The 17847-nt window shown below is 33.7% G+C and overlaps 1 protein-coding gene across 2 annotated transcripts in view; it reads left to right on the top strand.

Moving 5' to 3' along the window:
- The window catches only part of l(2)k09913 (transmembrane protein 53-like lethal (2) k09913), a 37107-nt gene that overhangs the window by 10591 nt on the left and 8669 nt on the right, over positions 1-17847 (top strand). Inside the window, exons 3-5 of one of the 2 annotated variants that reach the window (XM_088242579.1) lie at positions 2272-2408; positions 11110-11275; positions 12678-12808. In XM_088242579.1, coding sequence (XP_088098705.1) covers positions 2272-2408; positions 11110-11275; positions 12678-12808 — 434 coding nt within the window. Of the gene's footprint in view, positions 1-2271; positions 2409-11109; positions 11276-12677; positions 12809-16728; positions 16860-17847 lie in introns of both variants that reach the window. The other variant, XM_088242580.1, reaches the window with a different exon arrangement.

The raw sequence follows: 17847 nt of genomic DNA, 5'->3' as shown, positions 1-17847 counted from the left end.
TGGTAAATAATTGTGTTAAACACACTGTAAAAGGCTTGTTTTTGCGTTTTTTATATCAATTTTTAGAAACAGAGTTTCATGATTGCATGAAATAACTGATAAAATCGATTTGATCAGTGATCAGTAATTTCCCATCACTAATTAAATTAGTTTGACAGCTGTCACTCTAATCAAGCTATATTTTAAGGACTATAGTGTCTCGGACTCACGGACCGAAGGTCCGTGGTTCGAATCCTACTCTACCCCAACTTGATTCCCATTTTCTAATAGTGAGTTATTTACAACTCGTTGAAAATGGCCCTCAAAATGAAATATTTGCAAATATTTATTTTTCTTTAAAAAAAAAAAGCCACTGTTCTCCGTAAAAAATAGCATCTATCTCTGTCATTTGAAGATATCTCTGTTTTTTAAAAATATTTTTCAGTACCCGTATTTAAAAATATCTTATCTTTTGGTAAATTTAACATGACGCTACAGCACCGTTTGCAGAGGGATTTTTTAGCATAGTTTTTTAAGAGTTAATTAATATATATTATACCAATCCATAAGGGTTAATTTAATAAACCTGCCGATTGGTTTAAAATAAAAATATATAAACGTGAAATATTTGTTTGAATCCATACACAAATCGTCGCTGTTCAGGCAGGTCACCAACCCAAAAAAAATCATTTTGAGAAATCGCGATTCGAAAGTTTGGAGACCAAGGAAAAATATGATTTTTGTGTTTTGGAGGTTTTGCGTACACAACATAATTGAACTTTTTCCTTTCGATATATTTTTTGATATCCGGAAAGTTTTTAATGAGGTATGGTTGGTAACATTTGGTTAGATCCCTTAGTACCTACACTACGCACACAGATGCGCATCTATTATCATCTACGGGGGAACAGCCAAATGTGAACCAAATGTTTTTACAGTTATTTTACTAGGAAAAGGACAATAGATCCTGTAAACTGCATACCAAAATAAAACAGGGACTCTTCGAGTTCGAGTATCGATACCTTAATAATAAGTTATGGAATGCTATCTTTGTTTAGTTTTTTATATTTTACTTTTTGTGCTGTTACATGTTCACTTAATTGCCATACTTACTAGTTCTTTGCTCAATGTATTATTATTATGTTTTTTTTATTATCTTTTTATTGTTAACTTTTTAAAAACATTCTTATGTTGTTGAAATTCCATTCGTCGATGCGTTTTGTAGCTGCAAGAGTTTTTGTGATGTTAGCTATCATATTATGTAAATGTTATCAACTATCAAATATCTAAATTTAGTAAATGGGGCCCAGAATTTCAACCGTCCATGCACTTAGTAGCTGCAAGACTTGTCACCTGACTCTTATTTTTATAAATTTAATAAACTTCATTGTCAAATATTTAAAAAAAAAAAAAAAATGTAAGTAGGGGCTAGATTTCTTATTGTTCGTGCGCTCTGTAGCTGCAAGACGTGCTGGATTTATTTATTGTACAGCGCCCTTGAGGTGATTTTCACAAAAATGGCGCTATATAAATTATCCAAACATTATTATTATAAGTGACTTTTGCTTGTTTTTAATCTGGAAAATGTAAGCTATGAAGTTAGTGCAAGGAAGGAAATATTAGAAATAATTATTATAATATTGTGGTTAAAAATATTTTTTTATTTAAAGAAATATTTCTAACATACAGTTACATAACAAAATAACAAATGATTCGAATTTACGCAACTTCTTTCTAACTAAGTTACCTTGGGGTGAAGTTTGCCTCTTAAAGAACACAATTTTATGCCTTGAATGGCATATTTAACTCAAAACTGACATTTTTAAGGTTAATAACTTTTGCCTGGACGGTGATAAAATGACATCATGCTTGGGTTAATTTTTATTTATTTGTCTTATTTTAATTGTACAAAATATTTTTTATTTGCATCACTTGGTAATCCTGTATCGAGTCGGGAATTACATGCACTTTTTGTTTGAGTCAGTGGGTATTCAACACAAGAGATCATAAATGGTGTTTATTTATAAATGCCTCTAAGTATATATAATTTAGAAGAATAACATAAATTCTCTCCAGAACAAACAAAGCAGACAGAAGCCAGCTGCCATGTAATGTGTAATGCTGACTACCACCATAAGCAGAAAAAAATAGAAACATACTTAGGGATACCAGTAACTAAAAAATAATCTCTTCACTTTTTAAAATAAATCTTAAATTTCGTCTGTATTTAAATGAAGACCTAGGTGAAACAGTTAAATATTTAGCAATATCAAAAAATGATTTTTTTTTCAGGGCAACTTGTCTCCGATGATTTCTGGGTTTCCCTGTATCCAGGCACGTCTTCTGAGTAGTCAAGATATAACTAGGAACATCCAGTACATCACCAATGACAAAGGTCTCAACTTAGAGAAGGATCCGGAAACATTTAAGTAAGAATTTTCTCTTAAATCTATTTGTTTATATGTTTTTCAATATTTACGCCCATTGCTGCAAACACACGCGCAAGATAATATCAATAAGAAAACATGGATGCGACTATTCAGTAATAAATAGTAATTGTTCCATCATCAGCGATACTGTATTTAGAAATAATGTAATTGATTATTTTAAGTTAAATGTTGTTAGGCATAGATGAAAAGTATCCAATATTAATTGTATATCCATTACCTGAATCGGAATTTGCGTAATTAGGTAGATTGCGAGGTTTAGTAATTTTGTTGAGTTAAAAAAAATAAAAATATTGCGAGCAAATCAGAATGCTATTTTGAAGTTTATTTACATACATATACAAAGTTTGATAATAAAATATATGGAATATTTTAATTTAAAATTAAAATACGTTATGAGAAAGTTCGGTGCTTCTGAAAATTGTATGAAAAAAAGATTTCTTTTGCGCTCCAAAAATTAATCAAGTTTATGGTGAAGTACCTTAAAAATGTATGAAAAAATTGGTAATAATGAAGTACTTTAAACGACGTCACTAGTTCTCCCGAATCAACCAATGATAGAGTGTTGTGATAGATTTCCGTTTTATGGGAAGCCAATTTACCAATCAGCAGAACTCACTGAAGAGATCTTGTGACTTCACATGCGGGGTAATTATTTTTTTGTTTAGTTTGATAGTCTAATTAAGGTAATTTTTTCTTGAATGTCATTTTTTATTTTACGTTACTCACCTCTAATTCAGTAATAATTAATAACATATAGCTTAACTTTGTCTTTATTTTATGAATATACAAAAATATTTAAAAAAAAAAAAATAATAATGACCTTTTTGTCTGTGAAAACTATTGCTTCCCTCAGTTACTATTTAGTAAATATTTTTACTATACACTATTCAACGAGACTGGCCCTCTTTACACGTGCGCGCCACGAGCCCAATGCGTGTATGGACCGTCTGCGAATGAACATCTGCACGCAAGGGTCCATTTCACAGATTTAGCCAAGTGTGTAATATCGAAATAAATTTTTTTTAATGACTGGAAATAAATTAAATTTTAAAAACTCTAATTTTCAAATAATCAGTAAACATGATTTTTTTCCCATTGTTTATATTTGCAATAACTGCATACCTACCTTTTTTTTTTTAAATATCAGTATTTAATAATACCTACGAATATATACTATTAAAAATAAGGCTCTAACAACTAATTTAGTATATTTCCTTCATAATGTTTCTACAAAAGAGTAGGCAGAGAGGATAGAACGACACACCGCCAAAAAATAAAAATTTGTCCATTCATGCATATTTTCTACATATACATTTGAAATTAAAAATCAGTGACAAACTGTTGATTTCGAACGTATTTTTTTATAAAAATTATCATCTTCAAAGACTTATCCGTACCTGATGGAACAAAAGGTGCTGTAAGATAAAATAAATGCAGCTTATCGCAACTATTTACTATAAAGTAAGGCGATCGATCTCACGCTTCTGGTGCTAGTTTAATAATGATAAAATATTACAGTGTGATACGACCCATTAAACAATTGTTTCATGTTGACCATCCCAGGAATTCAACCCGGAGCTTCTATCCGATGGCGAACGGTCCATATAAGCGATTATCCTCAGCTTACTATTTTATTTTATTATCGGAACAACAGAGCGCTTCCCTAATAAGCTCCATGATGTCACCCGCTCAAAGTTGGAAGTTCATTGTAATTTACTATAGAAATAAAAGGCAAGTGATCTTAAATTCCCAATTTTGGAATAATCAGAGACCAGTTTTATCGCTTTTGCAACATGTTCGAGACTGGTATCTTTATTTCGAAGTACAGGGTAACAAAAACAGTTCGGAAGAATATTCACTGAAGACCTCTACCAAAAACCAGAGTGGTTTGCCAGATGTAGATACAAAGGTTCCTGAAAGGGCAACAGTAAGCTTTAGCAGTGAAATTGCTGCACTTGTCAAAATATCTCAACAGAGGACCGAAAATCAATCACCACACAATGTAATGTGTTAATAAAAAAATGCATAAATCAAAAAATGTGAGGATTTAGTCTTCAAGTATGAATATGTACTAAAGTGGATTTTAAATAAATATTAACACCCATAAAACAAAAGCTACTTAAATTTTGTATCAGGTATTTAATTAATATTAACCAAACAAATGTTTTATTCTCATAGTATTTATGGAAAAAGAAAAATATTATTAGCAGCGATTGTTTCTCACTTGAAAAATAAATACAAATATCTATAAAGCCTGGCCAGCCCATTCCTAGTAAAATAAGAAACTAGCAGATTACAACAACCTATTTCTCCGCACATAAAAGTCACTTTATTTTATTTATTTATTCACACTCTTTATCAAAATACAATTCCATATTCACTTTGCCCAGCTAACAAGGGTGCATACCCCGTTCCAAGCTAGGCAATTACATTTTTATATATTATAATAGTTAACAAATTAATATAGAGCACAGACAAACAAAATATAAACTTATTCGGATACACATTTTGATTCATATACATACAGACATACACATATATACACACATGTATATATAAATATACACATATATACACATGTACATACACACACACATACATACACCCATGCGCATACACATACATACATTCATAAAAACATAGACAATTTATTTATGGGAAACTTCATGGTTGTCATCTATAAATATATATTTTTTTAATTATTCCTTATTTTTTATATTTTATTTTTGACATCCAGTAAGGTTCTCCAATCCGTGTCATGAAAGAGCGAGGTCAACACCTTCCGTAACTTGACAACACTCCCGTCTTTCCACGATTCTGGCAAAAGGTTATGGACCTTTTTGCCGACGTTATAGTGTTGTCTCGATGCCAGAACAGTGTTGACCCCTTCACTTAGTATCAGATCCCTATTAGAGTATCTTGTATTATGGTTGTGGTTGACGCTTGGGTAAATGTCTCTCTTTATGTGTGTAACCACTACCGTTCTCAATATATACTGTTGAATAATATTCAGTACTCTGAATTCTTTGAAGAGCAAGTCACTTGGATAGCGAAATGTTTTTTTTAAGATGACTCGGATTAAAGATTTCTGTGCAATTGCAATTTATATCTTAAACATTTTCATATTATTTGAAAACTATATTTTTTTTTAAAAAGGACTTTTTTCCCTTGATAGAATACGGTTGACATTTATGACCATCAGTTTTTTCATTTACCTGATTTAACTTAGAACACGGCATTTTTGACATTTAAAAAAAAAATATAGCGGGATTTTGCATAATTGGTTTGCTCGAACTGGAATGAATCACTATGATAGAATGTGGAATAACCGGTGTACGACCAATATGTAAGATGTAATGAAAAATATTATAATCCCAGTCCAATAATCTGGTTTGATTTTTCACCGAAAACTGTAGTTTTCACCTGCCCAGACACAGACACTTGATACTCACTAATATCACTTCCTTATTAATTCACCTATAAAGGATTTATCAAATCTCTGTTCTGGTCTGGTATATTTAATTATCTAAAACATTATGCATTGTACGTGTACCTACTAAATTAAATCAATAAGTAATTTAATATTCTTGATTCTTTTCTCTTCAATCCGTGCCTCATGTCTGAGGATGGTGATTACGCCTGACTCCAGGCATGGCTCGTCTGTGGACAGTCTCCCTCCATCTGGAACGGTCTTGTGCTCTTCTATAGGCATTCGTCAGTGATGATTCTGATAATTCAGTGACTGTACCGCTCCATCTTGTCGGTTGACGTCCACGCGACCTTGTCCCTTCGACACTTCCCAGGAGAATAGTTTTCTTCAAACTATCAGAATCTCCCCTGGAAATATGCCCAAAGAACTGCAGGATTCTTTTCTCGCACATGGATATCAGTATTTCTCCTATGTCCAGTTCCTGGAGAATAGATGCATTCGTACGTCTGGCCGTCCACGGAATCCGCAGCACTCGCCGCCAACACCACATCTCGAAAGCTTTTTCTTTTCAGATTCCCTCAGTGTCCAACACTCCACACCATACATGGACATTCTTTTACATAGTATTTATTGGAAAACATTCAATGTAAAAGTTTTCAAAAAGGAGAGCAAGAGATATTCATAATTTGAATTGGAAAACTGACCCCTACCGATCACGCGAGTGCCACGCATTTTGTTTGTTTATTTGGATTAAAAATGTATATACATAAAACTATTGTATAAATTCTGATGGCATAGTTACAACTCGAAATTGGTCAAATTTTGGAATAAAATATCCCACCAGTCACAATGGAAATGCCCCTAAAGTAAATAACTGCTGAACAGTCGGAGGTTTTACCATAACACATAAATAAATATTACACTTAGTTCAAAGTGTGAAATTATTTTTTTAAAATTGTTATCAATAATTATTGAAGAATTATGAGATTTAAATATGCTGACATTCACATAATTTTTGTTGTGGTTTTATAGAGATTAAATTGTAATTAACTATCTAAATATAAATATCTACTGTCTGGTATGATGTATTTTTACATTTTTATCTTATTATCATAATTTCCTCATAGTAACATAGAAATATTGTAGGCTGCTTAATGCCTCACTGTCATTTGCATTGTGCGGACGCAATGAATTGTATTTTATTCAACCAACCGGTTATCTTAATCATTATTTTAAAAAAAAAGAAATAATTGGTTCTTGAGGTTAAATAAAGTTATAGTAAATACATCTATTGTTTAGTCATCTGTGTGTTTGTTCCCGAGAGATTAAATTCTCAGAAACAGAGCATGACTTGGATATATTAATACAGTCGAACTTGGTTATAAAGATATTCTCCCACTATGGGAATATCCCATCATGGGAATAGCAAGATCTTGGATGTAACGAGGAAACATTCATCGTCATTTTAGTTTATGGTTTTCTCCACTCACATGACTTTTATAACGAGCTACTTCTCGGACATATCGAACAAAAATACTGTCAACGGTTGAGCAAAAACTCTTCAATCGTTTAAAAACACCATTTTAAAAATAAAAACAACCTGATTAATAAAATCTAAACGGGCGGCTTACTTAGGACCGATGCGATGATGGGATCGGATGACGTTTATGACACTATGTAAGTGTCTAAGTACCTAATTGGTGTTTTCGCTGGCAACATTAAAAAAATTGATAACACACATGGTTGAAATTGCCTGCAAAAAATCCAAGCTTTAGAAACCCAGTAAGTACCGGCTCGGCACCACATTATAATTTACAACTTTTTTGTAGTTTATTTATTTATTTATATACGGCATTTCTGCCATTTACATATATGTGGTATAAAGAGAGCTTAGAAATAAAAAGATTAAAAATTAAAAAAATCGAGTATGAAATATTAATATACTCGTACTATACACATTATTAATTACTTGAAATACATACATATTTTAAAGAAATTATACAATAACAAAATACATTAATCAATCAAATTATAACTATTCCAACCCAATCTTCTGAAGATGATTTGCTCTTTTTGATAAAAATATGTTGGTCACTTTATTTTTTAAGTTAGGCAGAGATAAACTAAATATATCAAAATGTGATGCAATAGGTGAGTTATATTGAGCTACCGTTCGAGAATTTTGACAATAAAATATTGTAGATGTTCTGCTTAATCTAGGTGGTACATAGAATGAAATCAATTTCAGTAGATCAGGGGTATCAAACATTGGTTTTATTATTTTATATAAAGTCATAAGATCGGTTGATGTTCTTCGTTCTTGCAATTTAGTTAATTTAAGAGAGTCTAAAATTTTGTTATAATTTAATTGATTAGTAGAAAAACCCATCTTAAAATTAATATATCTAAGAAATTTATTCTGAATTCTCTCAATAGAATCTGAGAAAGTGATTTGATAAGGTGACCATATTGGAGAATTATAATCTAGTTGGCTTCTAACAAGAGATGTGTAAAGATATTTTAGTGTGTTTATATTATTAAAATCTTTTCCGGTTCTAAGTACAAATCCTAATAATTTTACAGCTTTGTTAGATATTTTAATAATGTGCTCTTTAAATAATAATTTTGAATCGAACAAAACACCCAGATCGCTCACGGTAGAAACATCAGTAATTTTAATTTGATTTAACATGTAATTAAATAAAATCGGATATTTTATTTTATAGAATCTCATAGCTTGACATTTGCTTATATTGAGTTGTAATTTATTTTGTTGGCACCAGATGTTTAATTTGGACAAATTATGGGACAAAATGTTACAATCGTTAATGTGTTTTATCTCTTTGAATATTTTCATATCATCCGCAAATATGAGTACATGTACATTATCAAATATATCAATTACATCATTTATAAATATTAAAAACAACACTGGACCAAGATGCGAGCCTTGAGGTACTCCACTAACTGATTTAAATTTATATGATAATATATCATTTATTTTCACTGACAGGTTTCTATCGAATAAATATGTTTTAAACCAATTTAGTAAATTACCTTTAATTCCAGATCATTCTAATTTGTTAATTAGAATTTTATGGTTTACTTTGTCGAAAGCCTTGCTAAAATCTGTGTAAATAGAATCGATTTGGGTTTTTTTGGATAGTGCATCAGATATAATATTTTGATATAGTAATAAATTAGTTAGTGTCGATTTATTTGGAACAAATCCATGTTGGGCGGGAGTGAATGACATTCATATTTCGGGGGTTTTTACTACGTTTTTCAGTTTTTTTTTAATGGTCAGTGCATAATAAACAATACGAGTGGGTGATGTCAGATCAGTTTAAAACTAACCCTCGAATTATAAATATGTCTATTAACAAGAGGAAGTGTCTCTCAGTTCATGAAAAAGTGGCAATTATTTGTGAAATAGAATGTTGCGCGAAAAATCTTGAGGTGTAAAAAATCTTCTTGTCCACAGTGTAAATGTTGTGGAAAAATAAGAATGTTTATTTATCTGCATTTTAAATGTAGAACGTAGTATGTTTGTAAGCATTTATTATAATTTTCATTAATGGTTTTATTTTTTAATTATCGGTATGAACTATATGTATATATACAATATGCAATGGCGATTGGGTTAAAAAAACCTTTCTCTGGTATAACGAGTAATGCTTATAACAAGCGAATTCACTCGGTCGGTCTTGTAACAACAAGAAAATAATAAGAAAAGTTGACGAAAAGCATCATCTTCAAGGACTCTCAGCTGTTTACAGCAACTAATATCTCCGGCAATGTATTCCAATTCTAACATTGTATGTCGAATCAAAACTCTCGTATTTCACAAACCATCAAGAAACTAAATTCAAACTCAAACCAACTCAACTCAAACCATCAAAAAACTAAATTTGCATGTATACACGACACCTTGCCGTGCATACAGTTGAACTGTCGATAGGGGTGATTCTGCAGCTGCTATTTGACCGGCTATCTCGGGTGAGATAACTTTCTTCAGGCTGAGTCTGCGGCGATATTCTTCAAAGGGGCAGGCGGCGACATCGAAGGCGGAGAGGGCGTAGATTCAATAAAACACGCAGTCTTGATTAATACACACTTTTATTTATAAAAAACACAGGGGTTTTATTAACAAATTTGTACCGTGTCACGGTCGGGCACGGTACGAGACAGCATACATAGGCAGCAAGGGAGAGCGAGAAGGGGTCGGGCTTTCCCGGCTTACATCGTAGCACGCTCTCCCATTGGCTGGACAATTTAATATTTTGTTTTTACTCTCATACTTATGAAGTCCGATAATTCCCTCGGGATATGTTTCACACATGAAACGAGTATGTAGGCCTCTTCCCCGTATCTTAATTAATGTACAAATGATACAGGGAAAGATCCTACATACTGATAAAAAGGATGACACAAGTTTCAATGGGATTGGACAGGGTCTGATTCCCCGCCATCCGATACAAATATGTGGCTAGGGTCTCGATATTCTAACTTCCGCCCCTGCGAGTGACATAATTTACCGTCTTTATTTAAGGGGCAGCTAGTTAGATTACAAATCGAGACTCCTAGCCGAAAATAAGCATGAAAACCCAACATGTAAATAATACTGTAAAAACACTGGCATCGTACACTCTCGTCCGAGCGCCATTCGTCGCCCTGGCGGCCACTCGGGAAGCTTCGGTCGCAGCCGGGGGTTCGACCGCCTCCCCGCGGTCATTTCAACGATTTTTCCCGTACTGCTACCATCTTCGCCTGGGGGCCCGCAAAAGGGCCGCTCGGCTTGGTGTCGATGTTTAATGCTCGGCGCTTGTTTGCCGCGTCACACAGCCGCGTTGTATGTCCCTTTGCCACACGCGCGGCGATGTCCGATACAGCATGGATTCCAGGTCATATACGGATCAAAGGCAATGATAAAGTAGATAATTTGGCAAAAGAGGCATGTGAAAATGGTTGCTCTACAAACACGTTGTTTCCAAAATCAGGTGCCATTTGTGATTTTAAAAACAAACAAACTGATCTGCGAAAATTCTAAAAAAGATCTGGCCATTGTTCGCTCCCGGCCCATCTCTTTAGTGAATGTGGTTAAGACATCGGCGAACCAAACCATGTTTTCTTCCAATGTTCACTCACAGTAGATAAAGACAAATTCCTAGAATGTTTGATCAAATTAAAAGTTCTCCTAAATATTTTAGTAATGAGTTATGTAAATAGATGTTATGTGGATTTTTCCAGACTGGTGAAACCGATAGACAAACCTCTTTGCATAATGCTAAACTGGATGTTGGCTAAGCAGAAGAACATTCACAAATATGCCAAGTTGTATTTGGAGCAGGGGTACGATGTCCTCTCTGTAAGCTGCACTCCTTGGCAACTGCTCTGGCCTATGAAGGGGTCCCAGGTAAGTCCAAGTGGATGCGTAATGATGGATTATTAATTGTGTTGTAATCAGTAGAATTCTATTTAAATTAGTTTTTCCATTTATTTTTGTATGCTATATGTAACAGGGACTTGTATAAGTTCTCGCTGTTTCCCGAAAGATGATGTTATTTGTGCTGCTATTAGTATTATTTATGCTGAAAAAATCTCCACAAATACTCTTTATTTTTGGCACGAAATTCAACATGTTTATACCATGAAAAAATATGTTGCTTACACTTCGGCTGAATAACATACACTGTCATTTAGAGCCTAATGATAGAGCTTTTCAACGAAGTTGGCTATAGTATTTCAGTAGCATACATTAGTTTCAAGTGGCCATAATAGGTTTCAGTTCATATAGTATTATACTAGTAAGTAAATTTAGGTTAATTTGTAAATTTACAAACTTTTTTTTTTTTGCTGCTTTTGCTTAAAATTGTTAATTATAAAAACCATTATAGTCGGCAGTTCATCTATTTGGATAGTTTTTTTTTGGCAATTTGTCTGCTTGGATTGTTTTTCCATTTGTACAGCTTGCCCACTTGGGCAGTTTGTCCATTTAAACTGTTTGTACACTTTGTCAAACTGTTTATCTCGCATTGTTCGTTCATTTAAAAACTTTGTTCATTAAAACAGTGTCAAATCAGACATTTTATCCATTAGGACAGTTTACCCATTTGGACAGTTCGTTCATAATACCAATTTCGTTAGTTTGGATTCTTTGTCCGTTTGGACATTTGTCCGATCAGAAAATTTGTCCATTCAAACATTTTGTCATGATCGTAGAACAACAAAGCATGTGATTTTCTTCAACTTTACATGAGAGCAGTCTAATTTCTTTTTTTGAGAAAAAAAGTGTATCATTTCATATTTGGGTAGTTATATATTTTAAATTGTTTTTAAACCTAGAATACAAAGCCTGTATATAGCCTTTTCAAGATCAAATATAAAAGAAAGTCAATATCGCATTTTTCGCACATCCGCCATTGTTCTACGATCACGACAACTTGTTCATTTAGACAGTTTGCCCATTACGACAGATTACCCATTTGAACAATTGTCCAAACGACCAATTAATCCTTTTGAGCAATTTATTTATTTGGACATATAACTCGGCTAGTTCTGATGAAACCATCCAAGCTCTTAATATATGCATAAAAATGTACTACAGAATTATAAAATATATAAAATGAAATTGCACACGTGAGTGAGGTTTTTCCAAAACTTCACTGACTCCAAAATTAACACTTAGCCTTGGATGTTTTGAATATCTCCTTACTCTGCAACGGTACTTTTAATAAGAGCATAGAGATGGCGTGTAATAAATCCGCATTGTACATACTTCTATGCAATAATATCCTGTAATTTATCCTTCATTACAGCTAGTAGCCGGCGACCTCCTTAAATTCGTGGAGGCCAACAGTTCATTCAATCCACTAGTAATTCACAGCTTCAGCATCGGCGGATACGTGTTCGGAGAACTCTTGTTGCACGCGTCACGTGACAAGCCGAGGTTAACACCATAATACGCGATATAATTCACGCACGGTGCATTGTAACCCCTACTCCCTTCCCGCTTTATCATCAGTCATAGACAAACTGAAATATCTTTGAGGAAGACACGGATTACAGATGGATCAAAAAAGCTAAAACCAATGTTCCAATGGTGTGAATTCCATTGAGGCAAATACGCAGTACCTGCCCCACTCGCTTATTAAAAAAAAAAAAACATATCACCTTATTCGCATCTGATTGGGTACACCAAATGCAGGTAATCAGTCTTACGCTTCAGGTACCAGTCCAGGGACTATGAAATATTCTAGTGTGAAAATATCCTTTTAAATAAATATTTAGATGAACCATGTCGGGAATCGAACCCGAGACCTCTTGCATGGCAGGCTAACGCGCTGACCATTACACCACGAGGTCGACAATTGTATTGTATCAACAATATTTTGAGTTTGTCCAAATTTTTGTAGACAAGGACTGGATTCGACTCCCTGGGGAGCTGTTTATATTAACATATTACAACAGAGATGAAGAACATTTAAGAGAAGGTAATATAGAAGTCTAGGCATCTACAGGGTTTATGACCTGTCAATGGCTGGTTAAGGCGGCCACTTTACACACTGTGTAACATTCACCATTCTGCCTATATTTGAACACCTATTGCCCTTCAATTCTTTCATCTGTTGATGTTTGTGAAGTTAAGAGCTGAAACCTTTATTTATGCGGGTGAGATTCATCTAATTGAATTATTTCACCTACATACTAGGCAACGCTTGAAAATGTTATTTTTTCAATTTCTATACTTCTTCATGGACCAGGTGGATTTATCAACAATATTTTGAGTTTGTCCAAATTTTTGTAGACAAGGACTGGATTCGACTCCCTGGGGAGCTGTTTATATTAACATATTACAACAGAGATGAAAAACATTTAAGAGAAGGTAATATAGAAGTCTAGGCATCTACAGGGCTTATGACCTATCAATGTCAATAAAGGTTTCAGCTCTTTAACTTCACAAACATCAACAGATGAAAGAATAGAAGGGCTATAGATGTTCAAATATAGGCAGAATGGTGAATGTTACACAGTGTGTAAAGTGGCCACTTAAACCAGCCATTGACAGATGCCTAGACTTCTATATTACCTTCTCTTAAATGTTTTTCATCTCTGTTGTAATATGTTAATTGTATTGTATATAAATAACATTTAATCAATACAAGTATTTGATGGGAAAAGGAATAAAAAAAAAAGAGTTAGGATAGACTTAGGAACAGAAAGGAGATATTTATTTTGACGTGATTTAAATAGAGATACTAAAGACATCTTTGGTATTCGATGGGAGATTATTCCACATTGAACGAAAATGAGAGGGAGTGATAGTTTCTCCGCTGTCTAATTTTGAGCTATTTCATACCAAGTAAGTGCTCTGTGCACCACTGGATGCAGGTAGGGAATTGATGATGATGATGATTATCATAAAGGAACAAAAACTAAATATGAGTTTATGAAATTCAAAAAAAAAACATTGAAAATAAATGTGCAATCAAGAACGGTAACGCCACTTTGCCAATCATTGTCCACTATAAAACCTGGCAAAGCAGAGAATTATTGTGTTTGGAAAGCTTTTTAGTGCCTAATAAAGAATCGAATTCTAACCTGATTTGTTTGACTCAGATATTTCAGTTTTAATATTTTTGTTTGATATTATATTATTTATCTTTTTTTTTATTTCTCTGTTATACATACAAAAAATTATCAATATAAAGTTACTTTGAACTTCCCCATTCTACCGACGACAGTCAAAAATACAAATACGAAGAGACTTGTACGTCTCGAAACCGGTAGACATAGAAAAGTCGGTAAGTGGTAATATACAAATATTTAAAAACATTTCTTCTTCCAAGCCGGTTCCTCAATGCTGAGGATCGTGACCACCATGAACACTTCAGATTAGTCTGTTCCACTCCAGTCTGTCCTCAGCCCGACGAATCGACACGTCAAATTTTAGCCCCGTAGCCTCCTTTATTTGGTCAGTCCATCCGTATGGATTCTACCCCGGCTTCTCCTACCTACCTTCAACTCGGCCAGACATTATTGCCTTTTCTAGATTGTCTGGCTCACGTCTAGCAATATGTCCAAAGAAAGACAGTATCCTCCTCAAACACACCACTGACAGACGAGTTGAGTATACATTATTTCATATTAAATAAAAATCATTATCGTCATCATTCCCTTTCCGCATCTAATGGTGCATAGGGCACTGCATTGGTACACCAATTGCATTGTATCTTGATCATTTTGTTTGTTACATGAAGATAAGATGATCAGTCTTACGCTTCAGGTACCAGTCCCGAGACGATGAAATATTCTGGTGTGAAAACACCTTTTTAAATAAATATTTCGTGACAACCATGCCAGGAATCAAACCCGAGACCTCTTGCTTGGTAGGCAAACGCGCTGACCATTACGCCACGAGGCAGATTTAAAAAAAACTATAAAACCTCGTTTTTACATCCCTCAATTTTATGTTTTACCGTTTTTTACTACGTAATGCACAGGTTTCATTTTTTTCCATACATTCTCATTCATACACTGCCCCCAATCAACGTTTTTAAAGTTTTTCATCACCCCATTTTACATCGAAAAAATTTCGCAACTCGTTTGATGTGTCAAAAACCCAGAGCCGTGTGCCTCCACCTTTTTTATTCCCCAAATTGGAGAATAAAAGCAGGGTCAATAAAAAAAGAGTAAATTCTTCTCTCAATTGTCTAAATTCAAATTAGGCGCAGTATTGACCTTTTTTTAGTTTAGTGGGGGGTTTTACTCTGCGTATTTATTTTATATAAAGCATTTACTTTGTGCTAAAAAATTTCAACAAATGTTAGTAAATATTTGTATACAACCACACTTGGATTTTTCTATATCTAGTAAGATGTTATGTTTTAGTTCGCAATGTATAAAGATATTTCTGATATATGCACTGAAAGTTTTCAGAAAGGAAAAAATGCTGCTAAGCAGACAGTGTAACATTTTGTTTATGTGGCTTATAACATGTTATTGTTTGAGTTTTATTTATTTTTCTTATTAATATCACTATATTTATTCAAACGAAAAATCCCACATAGCCATGGCCTATGTATACTATAAATCTAGAATACGTTATGAAATCTATGGCGTAGATATATACACGGTTTTTCAGTGCCAGACCGCAAAACTTCAGAGGAACATTCCTCATTGTAAGCTTTAGAAAAAATCCTAATAAAAAATTCCAAAAAGTCATTTAAAAAAAAAAAATATGATCTCAAAATGGAGTAAATCTTTCATTTCTCGGACGAGCATCCCTTCGCAAACCCCTACACCTCCCGGACAAAAAAATTGCGATAAAAACGTATTTGACCAACGAAGCGATATGCACCAGACGCGCACAAGGGAAGCGGCTGGGTAGGAGAGGGGTAGGGGTTTGTGGGGGGACTGCTTGTCCGAGAATTTAAGGATTTACTACATTTTTGAGATAAAAAAAAAAATTTAATGAGTTTTTGGAAAAATTTGATTGGGATTTTTTTAAAAGCTTACCATGAGGAATGTTCCTCGAAGTTTCGCCGTCTGGCCCTGAAAAACCGTGTATAATATTATTGTTTTAATGTAATTATTTCACTTGGGTTTATGATAACATATAATCATTGTTATTATCAGAATCATTTACAGCTATTCAATGGAGCATTGTCCACTATCATTGATATAATATGTTTAGGACATCATACTGGCAGATGCTTTTCATTATTCCTTCACATTAACCTCATCTCAATCATTATAAAATGGTTTCTAGGTTACGCTCGTTTAGACTCTCTCGGAGTTATCTCAAACCACTGGGTGTATGGTGATGATGAGTCTCCTGGTGTCGGTAATGGTGTTATTCGCTTACAGCTCGTTGCGGCTGACGCCCTTCGGTTTTTGGAGTCCAACAGTTTGTACAATCCGATGGTCGTTCACGGGTTTTCAGTTGGCGGTTATATGTGGGGAGAGATATGCTTACTAGCCTCCAGAAATAAACCCAAGTAAGATAATTTCATTTTCTATGCAACCCCTGATCGATTCGCCATGATAAATATTGCGTATTACTATCTACAAGTTGCGTGGAAGCTCTATTGTTCCCAATTACATCTTAACTCTAAAAAAATCTTCTATAGCAGAGTGGTTTTAGATTTAAGTCTTTAAAGTATTTTTTAATCACAGCTACAAAATTGCTCTGGAGGCTTCACAAAAAACAATTGTTTTACAATACACCGAAACCTCTTTTTTTACACGGGGTCCTCGCAGTACCGTGTAAAAAATAAAACTGGTGGATAGATTTCCCCATATAAAAATCATTTCAGTATTAAAAGTATCTCGTAATGTAGGGAATCCCATAAACTTAGTTGAAGATCAATTACTATTTTGTATTATTGTATTAACATATTACAACAGAGATGAAGAACATTTAAGAAAAGGTAATTTAGAAGTCTAGGCATCTACAGGGCTTATGACCTGTCAATGGCTGGTTTAAGTGAATGTTACACAGTGTGTAAAGTGGCCACTTAAACCAGCCATTGACAGGTCATAAGCCCTGTAGATGCCTAGACTTCTATATTACCTTTTCTTAAATGTTCTTCATCTCTGTTGTAATATGTTAATATAAACAGCTCCCCGGGGAGTTGAATCCAGTCCATGTCTACAAAAATTTGGACAAACTAAAAATATTGTTGATTATTGTATTAATTATTTAGGGACACACAACAATAAGTTGAAATATGTTTAAAATTAACACTAGAACCATTTTTTTTTTAATGTTCAAAGTTTTTTTTTAATTTCATTTTTGTACTGTGTTGTTTTGAAACTGTGTAAAAAGATGTTCCGGTGTTCATGTCGCAGCCAAATAGTTTAATCAGCCACTGAACTGAGCAGCTTGGCTGTTCGTCAAATGCCGGCATTCAGCTGAATGGCTAGGCCATTCATTGAATGAACGTTTTACAAAAGGGTTGAATGTCGTCTAGCCTCTAATAATAA

Source organism: Micrasema longulum, unplaced genomic scaffold (assembly GCF_059751315.1).
Source record: "Micrasema longulum isolate JH-2025_06_02 unplaced genomic scaffold, ASM5975131v1 h1tg000146l, whole genome shotgun sequence".
Lineage (NCBI taxonomy): Eukaryota > Metazoa > Arthropoda > Insecta > Trichoptera > Brachycentridae > Micrasema > Micrasema longulum.
This window is presented reverse-complemented; position numbering and strand designations above follow the sequence as displayed.